Genomic DNA, 17,526 nt, shown 5'->3' with positions numbered 1-17,526 from the left:
ATTGCTGGAGCTGGCTGTACTGGGTTAACAGTTGGACTCAATGGTCTTAAAGGTCTTTTCCAATGAAAATTATTCTGTTATATGTTATTAATTAAAGGTCATGAGGCAGCAGTGGGGCAGTGCTGTCTAGGTGCATTTGGGGAGTGCTTGGTATGCTTGGTTTGCCATGCAATGCTGTGTGGCTGGCATAGTTCTGTGCAGGGTGATAGAGCTACTTGTTTGTGTGGCAAGGTGATGCTTTGTCAGCAACCAGGAGAGTGCTGAGGTTCACCCCTGCCACTCTCCTGGCAAATGCAGGCTGGGTGATGGATTTGTTCCAGGGACCAGGTTCCAGACCCACTAAACCTACCGTGGTCCCTGAGCTATCATCAGCAGAAGTCACAGGTGCTCCCTGTCCAGCTCAGTGCCTGGCCTCCAGGTGAGGGGCCATCATTGGCTGCCAGAGGGCTTTGAGGGATAAGTCTCCAGGAGTGTTTATGGAGCTCAGTGGTGGTTGTGGTTTCCCTGTCTGTGTCATGGTGGCTGGAGGTACATGCTGACACTGGGCTCAGTCCTCGAGTTCTGCTGTGCCGGGCTGGAGCCGGAGTGATTCCCGGGAGCGCTGAGATCAGCGGGTGCGGCCGGGATTCCTCAGCTCCCGACAGAGCTGCCTGGCGGCTTGTTTACGGCAATGTTATTGCCAATCAGCAGTGGGTTCTCCCAGCAACAGTACTGCAGTACTGCCCCCTGCCCGGGTGGGATGGAGCCGGCTGTGTCTCGGCTTGGGGCAGCCCCAGGCACAGCAGCCAGGATCAGGCTCCTTGCTTCCCTCTGGCATTGTGCTGGAGATGGGTTCCATCTCCCTAGCTGCTAGTGGAAGGGCTGGTTGTTTACCGGGGCAGAGGGTGTGGGAAGGGATGAACACGCCCTGAGCATGTTTGCAGATGGGGAGCAAGCTAGCTGCCAAGTTGGACGGAGGCTGCAGTGCTGTGCGCCCGTTAGTCCTCCCACAGCTCACCCAGCCCTGGCCAAGGGGAAAGGCCACAATGCCATGGGATGCCATGTGCCTGCCCCTGGCACGCTGCACTGGGCATGGCTGGCACCGTGGCCAGTGGGTGGCAGGGTGTGCCAGGACACATTTTGATGCATCAGGACAGCCCTTGGCCAGTGTGGTCTGGCTGGGGCCTGGGCAGCAGCACATGGTGTGGCTCTGGGTCTGGCACCTGTCCGTGCTGATGGGGTGCAAGGCAGGTTGGGCTGTGCCCGTGTAAGGTCCCGGTGAGCAGCAGCAGCAGGTCAGGCAGAACAAGACCCCCAAGGACAGTGAGATGCAGGGGGTCCCCGTGGGGAGGCAGCATGTCAGCATGCAGCTCGGCTGGCGTCGGTGAGGCTGGGCATCCTCCCAGGTGAGGCCTCTGTCTGCCCCGGGAGAAGAAAGCGGCTTTTGTCCTTGGGGCTGAGCAGGCAACCCTGACCACAGGGGGCTGGGGGACGGGGCTGTCAGGCAGTAACCGAGCCCGACCCCTTGGCATTTGCTGCCTTCGCTGCTTCCCACGGCAGGAACAAGCAGCACGTTCTGTAGGCTGTGGAAGGAGAAGAAAGGCTGCCTTGTCCGCCTCAGCAGTGGGGTGCTGGCTGGGGCAGCCGTGCTCACGCCCCACATTCCTCCAGCAGTGCTGTCTGGAGAGGGGCTGCATCCCCCTGCAACCCTTAAGGGACGGGCTGGGGGGCTGGCACACATCCCCTGTGAAGCAAGGAACCAGGTGAGGGGTCTGCTGGGGTGGAGGGTGATTTCCTGGGGGGCTGGCAGGGGGAGCAGCCAGACACCAAGGACCCCTGAGGCCATGGCAGGCAAGGTGTGTTCAGGCAGCAGATGGGCAGGAGCAGGGATGGTTTCCCTGGGTGGTGGGGCTGGGGGACCGCTGCGCTGCTTGCCCAGCACAGCCTTGCTAGGAAAGGGTTAACACCAGTCCAGGATCCCACCCTGGCCCCGCTCCCTTCCTATGCAGCAGCCCAGCCCCTCCTGGCTTTTCCTCCTTCTCTGACATTGTGTTTGGCCTGGGTGCAGTCAAGGGGCAGGGACTCGGCTGGGCTGTGGGGTCTCCAGATACTGGGAAGAGCAGCCCCCCTGTGCTGAGGAGACATGGGAACACTGCCACAGAGGGTCCCACTTGGTGCCCGGGCCAGGGCTGGGAGGCAGGTAAGGGAAAGCAGAGATCTGGCCTCGACAGCTGGTGGGTGCTGGGGAGCTGCTCCTGGGGTACCCTGTCTCTGCTTCCCCCTGCCCCAGCTGAGTTGCCACCATCCAGTGTGGGTCAGCTGCCGTCCCCATGGAGCCCTCACTGTGGGGAAGCTGGCCCTGGTGTCATACAGAGCTGCCTGGGCTCTATCCCAGCTCTGATCCCACGTCTGGTGTTTTCCAGCATTTCATTTTTTCCACAGTGTGTAATAGCCGCCCGCTCGCCTCCGCAGCTCAGCTGGGGGGGGGGGGGTGTTCTTGGCCCCATGGGATGTGGGGGCTGGTGGGCCCATGGGTGATGCTGCAGCAGGCTGAGCCCGATGCTCCTGGCTGCCCCAGTACTGGGGTCCCTAACAGGGGTAGGAGTGCTTCCCAGTTCAGCTGCCTCATGTGCCCAGGAAGGGTTAAGCTGCATTTTGGCTGGCCAGGCGGAAGGGAGGGACAAGGGGAGCAGCAGTCAGTAAATTTAGTAACCTTGGATCATCCCGGGATGTGACGGTGGCATGAGCCTGGGTGATGGAAACCAGTCCTCCCCTGGCTGCCTCATGCTTATGCAGAGAGCAGGAAGTGGTACTGGAGCCTGGTGTGGGTGCGTGTGCCAGCCAGGATGGGCACGGGCAGGGACAGGGAGTGCTCAGCTGGGCTGGTGCACCTCGAGACACTGGTGTGCCCTGCAGGACTGAAGGTGTGTCCCTAGGTGCTGGGGACAGGCACATGGGGTGTGTCAGGATGTGCTGTGGGGAAGGCAGATGTTTCTGGGCACAGCTGGATGCTGTGCTCCTGTGTCCTCAGTGGCCATGGGAGTCCAGCTGCACATCACTCTTGGCATTGAGGACACCCATTTCCCAAAGCCAAGCCAGTGTGCCAGGTCCTGGCACTGTGTCCCATCCTGACTCTTGCAGGTGTCCCTGTGCAGCTGGGGATGTGTGCCTCTCCACACTGGGATGCTCAGGCTGCTGGCAGGGATGTGCAGGAGGGATGTGACATGACACAACTTTGTCACCTGTACTGACATCCTCTGTTTCTCCTGGCAGCAACCTGTGCCTGAGAGCACTTGGCAACCCCGAACAGGCATCATGGAGGCACCCGGTAGGATCCCAGCCAGCCCAACCCACAGAGTCCAGACCATCATCCAGGTGAGCGCAATGGGGCCTCTGCCCTGTGGGACCCTGCGGATCCAGATGGGAGCCCTTCCGTGCAGCTAGCGTTGCCCTCTGGACTCTTCTCACCCCAGTCCTATTACAGGATCGGTGGCAAAGCCAATTGAGCTGAGAGGCTGGCAGCTCCAATCCTCTTAGACAGAGCCCAAGCCCTGGGGATCTCATGAAACCCTCAGCTCCTGTGTCTCACTCCCAGGCTGTCCCACCTGGGCATCGCTCCCTGCCTTCTGAGCAGCCAGAGCTTGAGTGGGCTGCAGCTGCAGGTGCTGCCAACTTTCCCCCCTCTCCCCTGCAGAACAGCCCCCTGGACCTGATTGACACGGGCAAGGGGCTGAAGGTGCAGACGGAGAAGCCACACTTAGTGAGCCTGGGCAGCGGCCGGCTTAGCACTGCCATCACGCTCCTGCCCCTGGAGGAAGGTGAGTGCCGGCTGTTCTGGGGTTCCCCACGGGCACACCAGCAGCAGGCACACTGAGCCACCCTTTCTGCCCGCAGGGAGGACCACCATCGGCACGGCCGCGAGGGACATCATCCTTCAAGGCCCTGGGCTCGTGCCCCAACACTGCTACATCGAGAACGTGCAGGGCACTCTCACCCTGCACCCCTGTGGCAACCCTTGCACTATCGATGGTGTGCCGCTCCGGGGGCCCACACGCCTCACCCAAGGTAGGGACAGGGACAGGGGCAGGACCCGGGTGCTGCCTGGGAGGGTCATGCCCTTGGGTATCCGGGTGTTTGTGGATCCATTCTGCCAAGGCGCATCCCCTCCGGAATGGTCCCGGGATGCTTCTGCCTCTATGGTGCAGGGTGGGGATGTGCCAGTCACCGGCAACGGTTGGGAACTAGCTCTGCTGCTTGGCTGCCTTTGGCCCCCGGTGTCGCCCCCATTTCCCTAGCGATGCTGAGCCGGGTTTGGGAGGGGGAGATGGAGGGGAGGACACAGCGTGGTGGTCCGGGACACGGTGCTGGGGACCCGCTGGTGTACGCGGCTGGCTGGGCGGTTTGAATCCCGCTGTCCTTCCCAACGGAGGCGCGCGGGCAGAACCGAGGTCTCGACCCCGCCCTGTTTCCCTCCCTGCATGGCTCCCGAAGGACCCTCCCGGGCGAGGCCCGGCCCCCTAGCCGCCCCTCCCCGGGGGCGGTGCGCGGCTGCCGGGCGCGGCGGTGGTGGGTGAGTGCGGCGAGTCGGGGGGGCATGTGTGTCCGCGACCTGGGGTGAGGGCCTCCTTTTCCTCTGTGGGGTGCGCAGCCCCTGGGCACCCCCCAAACAACCGAGCTGTCCCCTCTCTCGGGAGGGGAGACCCCGGGTGGGCGCTTACTCTCAGGGGACAATGGAGCCGCATGGCCGCCGGGGAAGCGGCGCGACGGCCCCGGTGTGGGTGACCGCGGAGTCCCATCGCGTGGGTGGGTGCTGGGAGCCGGGAGGGTGTAGGCAGGGACCGGCCGAGCCCTCGGTCCTACTGCCCGGGTGGTCGCAGGCAGGGTCAGCGTCGGTGCCCGGCCATGTCCAAAACTCGGGGCGGGGGTATCCCGTTTCTCCGGGGCCCTGTACGGCCTCGCGGGTGCCAGCAGCCGGGAATGGTGTCGGTGGGCTATGCCCTGGGCTGGGGAGTGGCTGGGCTGGAGGAGCCATCGGCGAGGCGGGCGGTGGTGTTTGTCTGTACCATGGCGTTTGTCTATACAGCCTCTTGCCCGCCGTGCCACCAGCCTGGGCAGGCGGGTGCTACAAAATACGCGTCCCCTCCGGCGAGGGATTTCTCGACAGCGTCTGTCGAGCCTCTCCCTGGGGCCCTGGCAGGCGCTTCAAAGCGGGGTGTGTCGGTGCACGGAGCCTCACCAAGCCACTCAACGCTCCCTGCTGCCCGCACGGTGTGCACCGCCGGCCCTGCTCCCCTTCCAGAGCCGCTTTCCTATCCGGCGGCTGCTTTGGGCTAAGAGACACTTAGGGGCCGGGGAGAGGAGCGATCTTGTCTGCAGCTGGCAGCGGCGGAAGCCCTGGCGTGCCGGCAGCGCCCCGCAGCCCCCCCGGCGACCCCAGCTGTGCCTGCGCCTGCCACGCGCTGCCGACACTGACCTGGATTCCAGCCTCCCCTAAGCCTCTGCGGACAGCAGGAGCCCGTTTTCCCCCCCCCCTCCGCCCCGGGGAGGTGGCTTGGGGCTGGGCTCTCACCTCACCTCTCTCCGGCACCCGGTCCAGGGTGGCTGGCGGCTGAGACCATTTCCCTCTTCCCAGGGTGCACCATCTGCCTCGGCCAGGCCACCTTCCTCCGCTTCAATCACCCTGCCGAGGCCAAGTGGATGAAGAGCATGATCCCGGCAGAGGGCAGGAGCCCGGCAGCTCCCTATGGGCTGACAGCAAGTAAATGATCCCGCTTTGTCCCATGCCACTAGCATTCCTGGCACATGGTGCTCCTCCAGCCCAGTCTGGCTGGAGATATGCTGGCCATCAACTTGGTATGGCAGCTGCCTTGATGTTTGTTAATGATTAATATTTCCATGGAAGGGGTAATGGTGAGTGTGGTGAGGCTTGGCTCTTGCCTCTGCCCAGCCTGTCACCCATCACCCTGTGTCAGGGTTATGGGGTGCTTGGGGCTTCCTGGCTGCCTTGGAGCTGGTGTTTACGCACCAGGGTGGCCATGCAGGGGCTGTGAAGGCCATTTCCCCGTCTGTCATCCTCTGTCTTGCCAGCTGCTTATCTTGCTGTGTCTGCCTGTCTGAGGGCTCGGTGCCTGCGCCAAGCTCCAGTGCTGCTCCTGGGGATGTCCAAGTCCCCAGCAGCGGTCCCTGGGCTGGTGTTCCTAATCCCTGCCCCAACTGGGACACCCTGGCACGGGCAGAGGAGCTTGGAAGTTGCCTGCTGCCACATGTGCTGGGAAGGCAGCAGCCTGCTGCTGGGGGACAGGAGGGAGGGACACGGGGAGGTGTTGTGGTCCATGGAGTATCCTGTGTGGGGCTGGCTGGGACTGTGGGGCTGTCTGGGATCTCCCTCTCAGGGCTACAGCACAGCTCTGTGCCACTGGGTGCCAGGGGTGATGTAGTTGGGGTGGCATGCTGGTGGCATGCTGTCCTGGCTGGGCTCCGCGCCTGCCACTGGAAGCTCGTCCCCTGAGTGACAGGGACATCAGTGCTGTGCTGGGAGGACAGGGCAGCCAGGCACGGGACATCCTAGCCAGGGAGGCTGTGGGAGACGCGGCGTTGGGTTTTGACTCACGGCAGGTCTGTGCTTGGTAGCTTTTGGTCACCTCAACTCTGTCCCCTCACTAGGGTGTTGGGGATGGGTGGGGGGCAGGTGGTCCCCAGGGTAGCAGATCTGGGAGCCGCAGGGATGCTGGGAGCAGGTTGCTGGGCTCCACTACTGGGTTTCTGTCTCCCTGGTGATGGGACCAGTGGGATGACAGCTGGGATTATGGTGGTGAGGGGCTGAAACTCAGCACTGGCCTGGCCAGGCTGCATGGAGGGGTTCTAGGGGCTCCTGACACACTGACAGTGCTCCCGTATCTCCCCACAGAGCCCAAGGGCCTGCTGAATGGTGGCCGCCAGCCAGCAGAACATCCGCATCCCAGCCACAGCTCCCTCGTCAGCTCCATTGAGAAGGACCTGCAGGACATCATGGACTCGCTGGTGCTGGAGGACCCATCATCCCCCAGCAGCAAGAAGCTGCCTGCTGGCAGCTGGTCTCCCCTCTCCCCTATCATGAATGGGGGTGGGCGCTGCCTCCTGTCCCCCCCGCCCAGCCCAAGTGCCACCTCGAGGGGCTCCAGCTATGAGAACACCTCCCCCCCATTCTCCCCCCTCTCCTCCCCACCCAGCAGCAGTGGTGGCTACACCAGCCCCTCTCCCAGCAGCCAGGAGCAAGGTCCACCTGTGCCCCCCTTGGTCCCAGTCCGCTCCTCCAGCTACAACCACACTGTGCAGCCCCCCCACCAGTGCCCACCCCCACCACCCACTGGGGTTCCTGGTGAGCCTCAGCCAACTGAGAGGCTTGGGGACCACCAAGCAGGCAGCCCCTGGCAGACCTCCAGGGCAGCACCGCGACCACGGGCAGCCCTGCAGGAGCGGCCTCCCAGTCCCTTTCGGGAGCCAAGGGACCCCCCAGCCTCCAGCCGGCAGCCTGCCAGCAGAGTGATCCCAGAGACCCGACTGCAGCCCCTAGAGAGCCCCCGGGCAGCCAGGCGGAACATGGAGAGCATGCGGGAGCTGCCCCCCCTGAGCCCCTCTTTGTCGCGCCGGGCTACCAGCCCCCACGCTGCCCCTGAAACCCACTCCTCACAGCCCCGGCTGGCCAGGGAGGTGCCTGGCAGCCCCAGTGCCCGGCGCAAGGGCCTGGAGGAGTCAAGGGGTGCCGGGAGCCCCTTGACCCTGCTGACAGCGGAGACCCCCTTGCGCCGCCCCAGCTTCAGTGCCTGCCTGAGCCCCGTGTACAGGCTGGGCTCCCCAGCCATGCCCTCACCCCGGCAGAGCCCCCGTGCCCCCAGGAAGCCCTTGGGGGACCCACGGCCACCAGCAGGGCCACGGGAGCGCAAGAACAGCATCACCGAGATCAGTGACAACGAGGATGAGCTGCTGGAGTACCACCGGCGGCAGCGGCAGGAGCGGGTGCGGGAGCAGGAGATGGAGCGCCTGGTGAGACCTGGGGCCGGGGAACGTGGGGTTGTGTTTGGGATGCTCTTTGCAAACTCTGTTTTGTTTTTTGCTGCTTTAAAACCTTGCCTTCACCTCTCAGAGATTTGCTGCAGCTGCCAGGCTGCTGGATTATCTGGGGCAATTACAGCCAGCGTGGCCATCAGTGCAGGGCAGCTCTCAGCAGCAAAAAGCCCCAGGACTGTAGCAGCCTGGGGGGACTCATGGGGCTGGCACATCAGCAACTGTGTCTCTCCCGGGTTCGCAGCACCATCCACGTCTCATCTGGCTGTGTTGGCTGGTGACAGTGCCACAGCTTTGTGGGCACTGTATCTATATTTAGGGTGGACGGAGCTTTATGGAGCCGGCAGCTGCCAGGGTGGGGTTTGCCCTGTTCATCTGCTGGAGCCCTGTTTGCTCAGCCCTGACTCACGCTGGTGCCTGAGTCACTGCCTGGAAATAGCAGAGGTGGCCAGCGCTGCTGCCTGTAATTAGCCCATCTCCAGCCCCCAGCATGTCCGTGCCTGGCTCCGGGGTTGAACTGGGCTGTCTTGGGCTTTGCAGTGTCCCTAGGCTGTCCCAACATGCACTTGGGACAAGGAGCTAGTCCACATCCCAATACCTGCCGTCAGCAGAGGCTCTGCCAGGACAGGCACCGCGCTGACCATTCTTCCCCACAGGAGAGGCAGCGGCTGGAGACTATACTGACCCTCTGTGCTGAGTACACCAAGACAGAGGGTGGTGAGCCGGATGAGCTGCACCAGCTCCTGGCTGGTGAGGTGGATGCTGGTCGGAGGATGCCTGGTGGTGCCATGGCTCTGGGCCGTGCCACTAAGGAGCTGCGGCAGAGGGAAAGCCTGGAGCGGTCAGATGAGGAGAACCTGAAGGAAGAGTGCAGCAGCACTGAGAGCACCCACCATGAGGTGAGGGGATGGCCATGCCACACTGTGCTGTGCTGCACTATGCTGTGCCATGCCACATCATGCCCACCTGCCCTTCCCTCTCCACAGCATGAGGAGCTGGCGGGTCCTCGAGCCAAGGAGGCTCAGCGGCTGGAGGAGGAGCGTGCTGGCGTCCTCGGCCGCCTTGACCAGCTGAAGGGCCGCCTCAAGGAGCTGGAGCAACAGCTGCAAGAGACATCACGAGAGGTGAGGAGTCAGGTCCCTTGCTCCATGCTGCCAGCAGGACCCAGGGCAGCCGTCCTGATGCATATGTACTGTCCAGGCGGAGATGGAGCGGGCGTTGCTGCAGGGTGAGCAGGAGGATGAGGCACTGCGGCTGCAGCAGGAGCAGGAGGTGGCCCAGCAGCTGCAAGAGAAGCTTTCCAGCCTGGATGCCAGCATCCGGAAGGAGCGTGACAAGGTGAGGGGCTGCAGGATACTCACTGTGGGCTGCACTGTGCCCACCTTGGTGCTTGCAGCTAGTGCTGCAGTCTTCCCCTGGGGACACAGTCCCCCATCCCTGGGCTCTGCGGAGGCATCCAGGAGCATCCTCTTGTGTTTGTGTCATGGGCGTGTCTGTATGTCCATCTGCCAGGGACAGAGGAGGGCAGGGCTGATACTTGGGCGGTGTTTCAGCCACCATCCTTCACACCCACAGGACTTCGCTGGATGGGCGCTGCCCAAGGTGGGCAGCACCAGGGCATGGGCTGTGGTTGCCTCTGCCGTCTCTGGGTGGTGTCTTGTGGCAAGTCCCCATGTCTTTGTGTGTGATGGTGGCAATCGCCATGGTGTCTGTCTTGTTGGAGGTGGTCAGGAATTTGCTGTGGTGTTTCAGTTGGCTTGGTGGCTGGGGAGGGGGTCCTGGACCCCTTCCCCTGGACTTGTCTCAGGTGCAGTTGGTACTGTAGTGCCCCAGGTGGCACTACAGTCCTGGCACTACAAGGCACACTTGTCCTGGTTGCTGTCTGGCTGCCTTGTGGGCAGTGTGGTACAGCCCTGGGTGAGCTGCTCGGTGGTGTGAGAGCTGCTGGGAACTCAGGGGTCTGTATCCCCTGCAGCCTGTGCCCAGATCCCTGGGGGTCTTCCAGGCTGGTTGGTTGCCTGTGGCCAGGCAGAACCTATGCCCCCCTTGCAGTGTTGTTTTTGTTCTGGTTTTGGTTCTCCAGCCCTTTGCAGGCATCTTCTCTAACCAGGGGTAGAGCCAGGAGAGAAGTACAGGGAACCCCTCCAACCTCTGCTGACCTAACCACATGCTTTCCTAACTGCCCTGCACTAATTGCACTTAACAGTGTCTGCTCTGAAGTCTGACATCACCTCTGACATCTGTGCCAGCCCCCTCCCCACCCTCGTGTGTCCCTCATGGCCCTTTGCGTGGATCCCCATGTCTGTGCTTCCACAGCTTGGGGCAGAATTTCTTACAGTAGGTTTGCAGGACTGGGATGTCTTTATCCATGCTGCAAGCATCCATCTTTTCACTGCTCATCAATGGGCTTTGGGTGTGGGAACTTGAGGCTGGGATTGAGAACTGGCTGTAACCCCTCTAACACTGAGTCCCCAGGGCTGCTGCTCTCTTGAGCCCTCCCTGGATGCTGTGATGCTCCTCTCTGCAAGCCCCCTTGTTTCCCTGCTTGATCCCCTCTCTAACTCTCTAGCTTCTGCATGGCGCCGATTTGAGAAGTGTGTTTTCTCTTTTTTTTTTTCTTTTTTTTTTTTCTTTTTTCTTTTTTCTTTTTTTTCTTTTCCTTTTGTCTCATTCTCCCTCAATTCAGGAAAGGGCAAAGGTTGATGCTGAAAGGAAGGAGCTAGAGCACCTGCGGGCGCTTTACCATGAGTCGAAGAGTCACCTTGATAAGTGCCCTGAGTCACTGCGGGAGCAGTTGCAGGAGCAGATGCGAAGGGTCAGTGTCTCCCCCTACCCCTCCCGGACCATGGCCCACCTCCCTCTGCTCCACTTCAGGCCAGCTCTTCCCTGCTGGCCAGGGCCACACTGGGAGCGCCACACCCGGGATGGAGGCGGCCGCCGACGGCCACCGCCCTCCTGGTAAGCTTGCCACTGGCCCGGGCCTGGCACATGGGGCTGGCTCAGCACCCTGGGGACTGCCACATCCTCCTTCCTCTGCTACCAGTTCATTCCCCTGACATGGTGCCATCGCTTTGCATTACCACTGGTCTGCAGCCCTTTTTTCCCTCTGTCTGGTATTTTCTGGCAGTGGCTGGTGCCTGCCTGGATTCACAGCTGCAGTGACCCACATTGGACGGGGGTCCCAGTGCACAGGGATGGTGATGGGGTGGTCCCAGTCCATGGTAGTACTCAGTAGCCACCAGGCTGGTGGTGTCATGCCATACAAGTGGTGTCTGCCTTGCTTTCGGAGCAGGGTGATACCAGTGTCATCAGTGCAGACCCCAAGCTGAGCACTGCTGTGTGCTGCTGTCATTGTGGGGTGACTGGAGGATGTGGAGGCTCATCTGTGGGGGCTCTGCTGTCCCTCAGCTGGGTGATGGGGGCTGTGTCTCCATGCTTGTGCTGGCACATGATGTTTTGCCACCTGGCAGGGCATGGTTCTCGTTCAGATGTGGTTCAGTGGGGTCTCCAAGGGCTGGGTGAAGCTCTCACTGAGCTCCTTGTCTCATGGGGGTGATGGCTCTGAGGTGATTGGCGCCTGATGCCTCCATCACTTTCTCCAGAGGTGGTTGGTGTCTCTGTTGTTGGAGCTGAGCTGGAGGGACTGCTGCCTGCCCATCGCCGCAGGGCACCAGGACAGGCTTTGTCATGGGTCCCAGTTCTTGGCTAGCACCAGCAGGACATGAGGGCAAGGCAGGAGGTTTTGCTGCAGGATGTGGAAGTGTTGGTCCAGGGGTGTGACCTGCCATACCCTCATGTGTCTGAAGGAGGCAGAGGCACTGGAGATGGAGACCAAACTCTTTGAGGACCTGGAGTTCCAGCAGCTGGAGCAGGAGAGTCGCCTTGAGGAGGAGCGGGAGTTGCAAGGCCAGCAGCTCCTACAGAGCCGGGCTGAGTGCCACCGCAGCATCGCCCGCAGGAAGGTAGGGACAAAAGGGACAGTGGGTCTGGGCTGAGCCCCCCAGCTGTGTGGTGGCCGCCTCATCCCCTTCCCCCTTCCCAGGAGCGGGTGGCTGCCCTGGAGGCACAGGCTGCCCAGGTCCGGCTGCAGAGCACCCAGGAGGCCGAGCACCTGGCCAGGGAGAGGCATGGTGTTCTGCAGCTCCTGCAGAAGGTAATGTGGTGGTCAGGGGTGCTGCGGGGTGTGGTGAGAGGACAGCAGCCATCATCTACCTCTGCTTTCCCTCTTGCTCCATGCTCAGGAGAAGGAGAAGCTTGTGTCTTTGGAGAGGCGATACCAGCTCATCACAGGTGGCAGGAGCTTCCCCAAGATGTCCTCAGCTCTCCGAGAGGTGAGTGGGGACAAAGGGATCCATGGGGCAGCAGGGACAAGCCTAGGGTCCCATCCTTTCCAGAGAACAAGCATGGGGCTGTCCAGGTGCTGGTATGGGGGACTCCTCCCAGTTCATGTCCAAAGGCTTTTTGTTGGCAATGGGTCTCTGAACAGGCAGCTGGAGCCATGATGGCCTCAGGGATAACAGAGAGGGGCAGCATGGCAGAAACCCTTGTGCCTGTCCAGTGTTGGGCTCCCACTACCTGTGCCCCCCATGTCTACCTGGTCTTTGCCCCCCAACAGGAGACCCTCCATATCTCAGAGCCCTATGAGCCACTGGAGGGAGCTCAGCCCCTGAGCCCTCTGCCAGCAGCAGCTTCCTCCTTTGCTTCTCCTGCTGCCTGCTCCTACCCCACGGCACAAGAGGTAACTGGACTAACTGCATGTGCTTGCTTGCTTGCCTTCTCCTTAGCTGAGCCCTCACCAGACCCCTCACGTGGACTAACATGGCCTCCAGGAGCAGGGCAGCCCTGAAGAAGTATGGCTGTGCCATTCCTCATTTAGCTCCTGTGCTCATTAATGCTCAGACCCTGATTTCAGGTGCTCTCTTGAGTCCACTGGGCATCCCAACTCCCACTACCACCCTTGGTGGCATCCCTGTGCCTCCCCTGTGCTGCTGGCAACATCATCTAGGGTCCTGCTAGCTTGGCTTCCCCAAAACAAGAGCAAATCCCTGACTTTTAGCATGTTTTATTCAGAAAGAGGTGGATTTTAAGCTGCTGAGAGCAGCTTAAAAGGTGGCCTAGCTGGTGCTGTTGCACTGGGGACTATGGAGAACTCAAGAGCTGGGTTATGGGAATGGGAATGGCCAGAGCTGTGCTGAGGCTAGAGCTCATCTGGGTGCTGTGCAGGGAGGGCAGTGGGCAGGGCAGATAGGTGGCCATGGGGCACATCATGCATGAGGGGAGATTTGTTACTGCTTTGTAGTCAGCAGTGCCAGTGCATGGCTCTAATTCTCCTCCTTCTCTTCCACTGTGGATTTCTAGGAGTACATGAGGCTGTCTGAAGTTTTCAGGTTCTACAGCCATGTTTACAATCCCAGCCCAGACATTAAAGCGTCTGCTGCTGCCCCTGCTGCTGCTCAGTGCTCTTTCTTGCTTGCTGTGCCCCCTGCAGCTGATGAGGTATCCACTACAGAGCGTGCTTGGGTTTGCTCCTGTGGGTTTTCCCCCCACATTGCAGCAGTGAGGATGCTGTGGACCTCATGGCCTTCCTGCGAGCCTAATGCTTGAAGGCTCCTTGGGCTGGGGGACTTATCCAGCTGCAGCTGAGCAGGGAGCAAAGGCTGAAGCCACCCAGTCTCCTTTCTGGGGAGCACTTCTTGCTGGCTCTGGATGGGCTTTGCCCTCTGGGGTGATGACAGCAGAGCAGGAGGGTGGCCATTTGCCTGTGAGACCCTGTCCTGGCTGCCAGTTTGGTGCCCAGCTCCAGCTGCCCTTCCTCCTGGGGACAAAGCATCCTCATTTTGGGGCCGGAGCTGCCTGCTCATTGCCCTGTACCTGCTTGCCCTTGCTCTGAGCCTCTTCTCCCAGTTTAATCCAATTCTCTCCACCCAGTATGTGACTGTTGAGCAGCTATCAGGCATCCTGGGTGGTCTCCATGCCTCTGCTGCTTCCCTGCTGTGCTGTGCACCTTTGGCTCCTTCATCCTCAGGCTGTGCTTCTCCTCATCCTTCTCCACTTGAGTCTCTCTCTTCTCCCTCCATCTCTGCAGAGGTTCGTGCCCCATTTCTCCCCCATCCCATGCTGTCCCCAGGAGGTGATGGGGATGCATGGAAAGGGATGGGCTGTGGGTGAGGCTGAGTGCTCTCCAGCCTGCACACCCCTTGCTGCTTCCCTGCCCACCTGCATCAACCCCCTCAGGGAGCATATGGGGTCTGTAGATCCTGTTCAGGAGGTGCAGGCAGGGATCCTCTGACCTCTCTGTGTGTCTGTCCCTCTTGCTGTGTTTCACCGTCCCTCCTCTCATGCGGTGTCTCTCTCCAGATGGAGCAGCAGCTGCCAGGGGGCCCTGTCTGGCTCCCGGCACTTGATTTAGAGAAGTGGTACCAGGAGGTCATGGCTGGCTTTGAGACCTCCTCTTCCTCTCTCTCTCCTCCTTCTTCCCCTCCTCCACTTCCAGCTAAAGTTCACTCTTCTCACAAGCCTCTCCAGGTAATCCTGGCTCCCCAACACTGGGGCTCAGACTGTGGGGCTGACAGCCATGGCAGGAATGGGTTAGCGTGGGGACATTCTTGGGGGCAGAGCAGACCTACAGTAGGCAAGCAGCTGATGCCTTCTCTTGCCTGCACCCCTGCTGGGACAGGACCAACAAAGGGACAGGGTCTGGGGAGGGAATGCTCAGCCATGCTATTGGCTGATCCATCCATCCACAGGGACTTTAGCAGTCCCCTCTTACTTCCGTGTCTCTGCTCAGGTCTATCGTGCCAAAATGGAGGGTGACGCTGGTGCCCTCACCCCTCGGATGAAGAGTGGGACCCCCTCATCTTCACAGCTCAACCTCTCTGTGCTGGGGCACAGCCGCTCTCCCAAGGTATGCCTGTTGGGTGGAGCTGGGTGTCTTGTGGCCGTGGCCACGGTTCTTGGTGCCAGGCCCCTCTGCCCATCCCTGTGGCTGACTGCCTGTCATCCTGTCAGGGCCCCCCAAGCCCGGCAGGCAGCCTGCCCCGTAACCTGGCAGCCACACTGCAGGACATTGAGACCAAACGCCAGCTGGCCCTGCAGCAGAAGGGTGAGTTATGGCTCCATGTGGGGAGATGCTTCCCCTGCTGCACCTGGGTGATGGAGCCCAGCCCTTGTGGTGCTCCAGCAGGACACGGTGTCTCTCTCGTGGTCTCTCGCTCTCCCCCCTCTCTCCCTACTGACCCTGATGGCACATCTCCAGCCCAGCTGCTCCCAGCAGAGCCCTTGGATCCCGGGGGATCCACCAGGTAGAGATGTGGGGCAGTGTGGCCTGCCTGGAGCAGCCCCCTGGCAGCAGCATGGCTGTTGGCTGGCACAGGAGGGGCATGGCCAGCTCAGGACCCCGGATGCCTTTTGGCATCTGCTCCAGGACATCCCTGAGTACCTGGCCCACTGACACTTTGCCCAGTCCAGTCCCGCCCAGGTCCTGATAGTGCTGCTTGCTGGGCCGTCCTCCCACCTCCACACCCGCCATCCCTCCCTGGCTCCAGTAGTGCCTGCAGTGTCTTCTGCCCACATTGTGTGGCTCAGAGCTTGGTGTGCTCAGTTGTCACCCTCTTCTTCACAGGTCAGCAGGTGATTGAGGAGCAGAGGCGACGCCTGGCAGAGCTGAAGCAGAAAGCAGCTGTTGAGGCTCAGTCCCAGTGGGAAGCCCTGCGTGGGCAGCTTCCCTTCCCCAGTGCCTTCCCCCCACTTGTGCATCACTCCATCCTCCACCACCACCGTCCGCACGGCCCTCGCACTGAGGAGCTTGACCATGCATATGACACCCTCAGCCTGGAGAGCTCAGACAGCCTGGACACCAGCATCTCCACTGGCAACAACTCTGCCTGCTCACCTGACAACATCTCCAGGTAGCCCTAAGGGCCAGAGGGATGGTCAGCTCCATGTCCTTCTCGCGGGGTTGGCAGCTGTGGGTGTCTTGCAGTGCCAGTGGGATGGAGGTGGGAAAGATCGAAGAGATGGAGAAGATGCTGAAGGAGGCACACGCAGAGAAGTCGCGGCTGATGGAGTCCCGGGTGAGTGGGGGGCTACGGTGGGGCAGCTGGCCAGGGTGTGGGTCCTCATCTCCAGGGCTGAGCCTGTGCTTGCCAGCAGGAGCGGGAGATGGAGCTGAGGCGGCAGGCGCTGGAAGACGAACGCCGACGCCGGGAGCAGCTGGAACGCCGGCTGCAGGATGAGACTCTGCGGCGACAGAAGCTGGTGGAGAAGGAGGTCAAGCTGCGGGAGAAGCAATTCTCGCAGGTATGGAGCAGGATGTTCCCTGTCCCAGCCTGGTTCACTAGGCAGACCCAACTTCCCACCAGTGTCTCAGGGTCCTGGTGGGCTTTGCAGGGCTCTATTGCTCTTCCAGGCTCGTCCCCTGACGCGGTACCTCCCCATCCGCAAGGAGGATTTTGACTTGCGGCTGCACATAGAGTCCTCAGGCCACAGTGTGGACACCTGCTACCACGTCATTCTGACAGAGAAGATGTGCAAGGGCTACCTGGTCAAGATGGGTGGCAAGATCAAGTCTTGGAAAAAGCGCTGGTTTGTCTTTGACCGCATGAAGCGCACTCTTTCCTACTATGTGGGTGAGTCCCTGTGCCATTGTCCCCTCCCTGTGTCACCACCCTGTCCCTGTGCCATCACCCACAGTGCAGTGGTCAACACTGGTTACTTCTGTCGGGCAGATAAACATGAGACGAAGCTGAAGGGTGTCATCTACTTCCAAGCCATCGAAGAGGTTTACTATGATCACCTCCGCAGTGCAGCAAAGGTGAGAGCTGGTGCTGCCACTGCCTGGTGCTCCCTGGGACTCCTCCCACTGTCCTCTCACCTCAAGGGGTGGCTCATGTCAGGGATGCTCTGGAGTGGCCCATGGTCCCTCGTAGTTCCAGCTTCTCAGGGTGCTGACGGGAGGACCTTTGAGGGAGTGCAAAGGGAGGGGCACGCCGCATCTGGGTGTGGGCCAGCATTGACGCCGTCCCCCTCTTGTCCCCAGAGTCCCCACCCTGCGCTCACCTTCTGTGTCAAGACCCACGACCGCCTCTACTACATGGTGGCCCCCTCTGCCGAGGCCATGCGGATCTGGATGGATGTCATTGTCACCGGGGCCGAGGGATACACCCAGTTCATGAACTGAGGGGGGTGGGGCTCTGTAGTGGGGGGGCGGCGGAGTCTCTGCGCCCCCACGCTCAGCCAGGGGGAGAATTGTGGTTTTTTTTAAAAAAAGGTTAACTTTGTATAAAAAGCAATTTTGTTGGAAAGGTGTCGCGATGACCACCGGTAACGAGCGCACGGAGGCGGGTGGTGGCACGCGGGGTAGGCGTGGCCTGAAAACGGGGCACGGCCTAATAGGAGGCATGTCCAGGGAAGGGCTGGGGCTGGTGCGAGGCGGCGCTCGGCCGCCAGGGGTCGCGGGTGACGCAAGGTGGCCGCACGTGGCTCTTGTTGCTCTGCGGTTGCGCG

At 61.3% G+C, this 17,526-nt stretch overlaps 1 protein-coding gene across 1 annotated transcript; it reads left to right on the top strand.

Moving 5' to 3' along the window:
• Positions 1 to 1,814: 1,814 nt before the first annotated feature.
• Positions 1,815 to 17,324, top strand: PHLDB1 (pleckstrin homology like domain family B member 1). Its single transcript, XM_071726764.1, is given in 27 exon segments — positions 1,815 to 2,179; positions 3,253 to 3,354; positions 3,674 to 3,797; positions 3,874 to 4,044; positions 5,612 to 5,737; positions 6,887 to 8,001; positions 8,679 to 8,921; positions 9,009 to 9,146; positions 9,223 to 9,360; positions 10,709 to 10,837; positions 11,829 to 11,984; positions 12,065 to 12,175; positions 12,264 to 12,353; positions 12,638 to 12,760; positions 13,381 to 13,518; positions 13,951 to 14,109; positions 14,380 to 14,547; positions 14,810 to 14,926; positions 15,031 to 15,124; positions 15,278 to 15,306; positions 15,308 to 15,323; positions 15,644 to 15,929; positions 16,004 to 16,094; positions 16,174 to 16,320; positions 16,430 to 16,649; positions 16,749 to 16,834; positions 17,060 to 17,324. Coding segments are annotated over 27 exon segments (4,515 nt in total). The 5' UTR covers positions 1,815 to 2,122; the 3' UTR covers positions 17,201 to 17,324.
• The last annotated feature ends 202 nt before the right edge of the window (positions 17,325 to 17,526 follow it).

Source organism: Heliangelus exortis, chromosome 26 (genome assembly GCF_036169615.1).
Source record: "Heliangelus exortis chromosome 26, bHelExo1.hap1, whole genome shotgun sequence".
In the NCBI taxonomy this organism is placed as follows: Eukaryota; Metazoa; Chordata; class Aves; order Apodiformes; family Trochilidae; genus Heliangelus; species Heliangelus exortis.
Note: the sequence above shows the minus strand (reverse complement) of the source record. Positions and strands in the feature narration are given on the sequence as shown.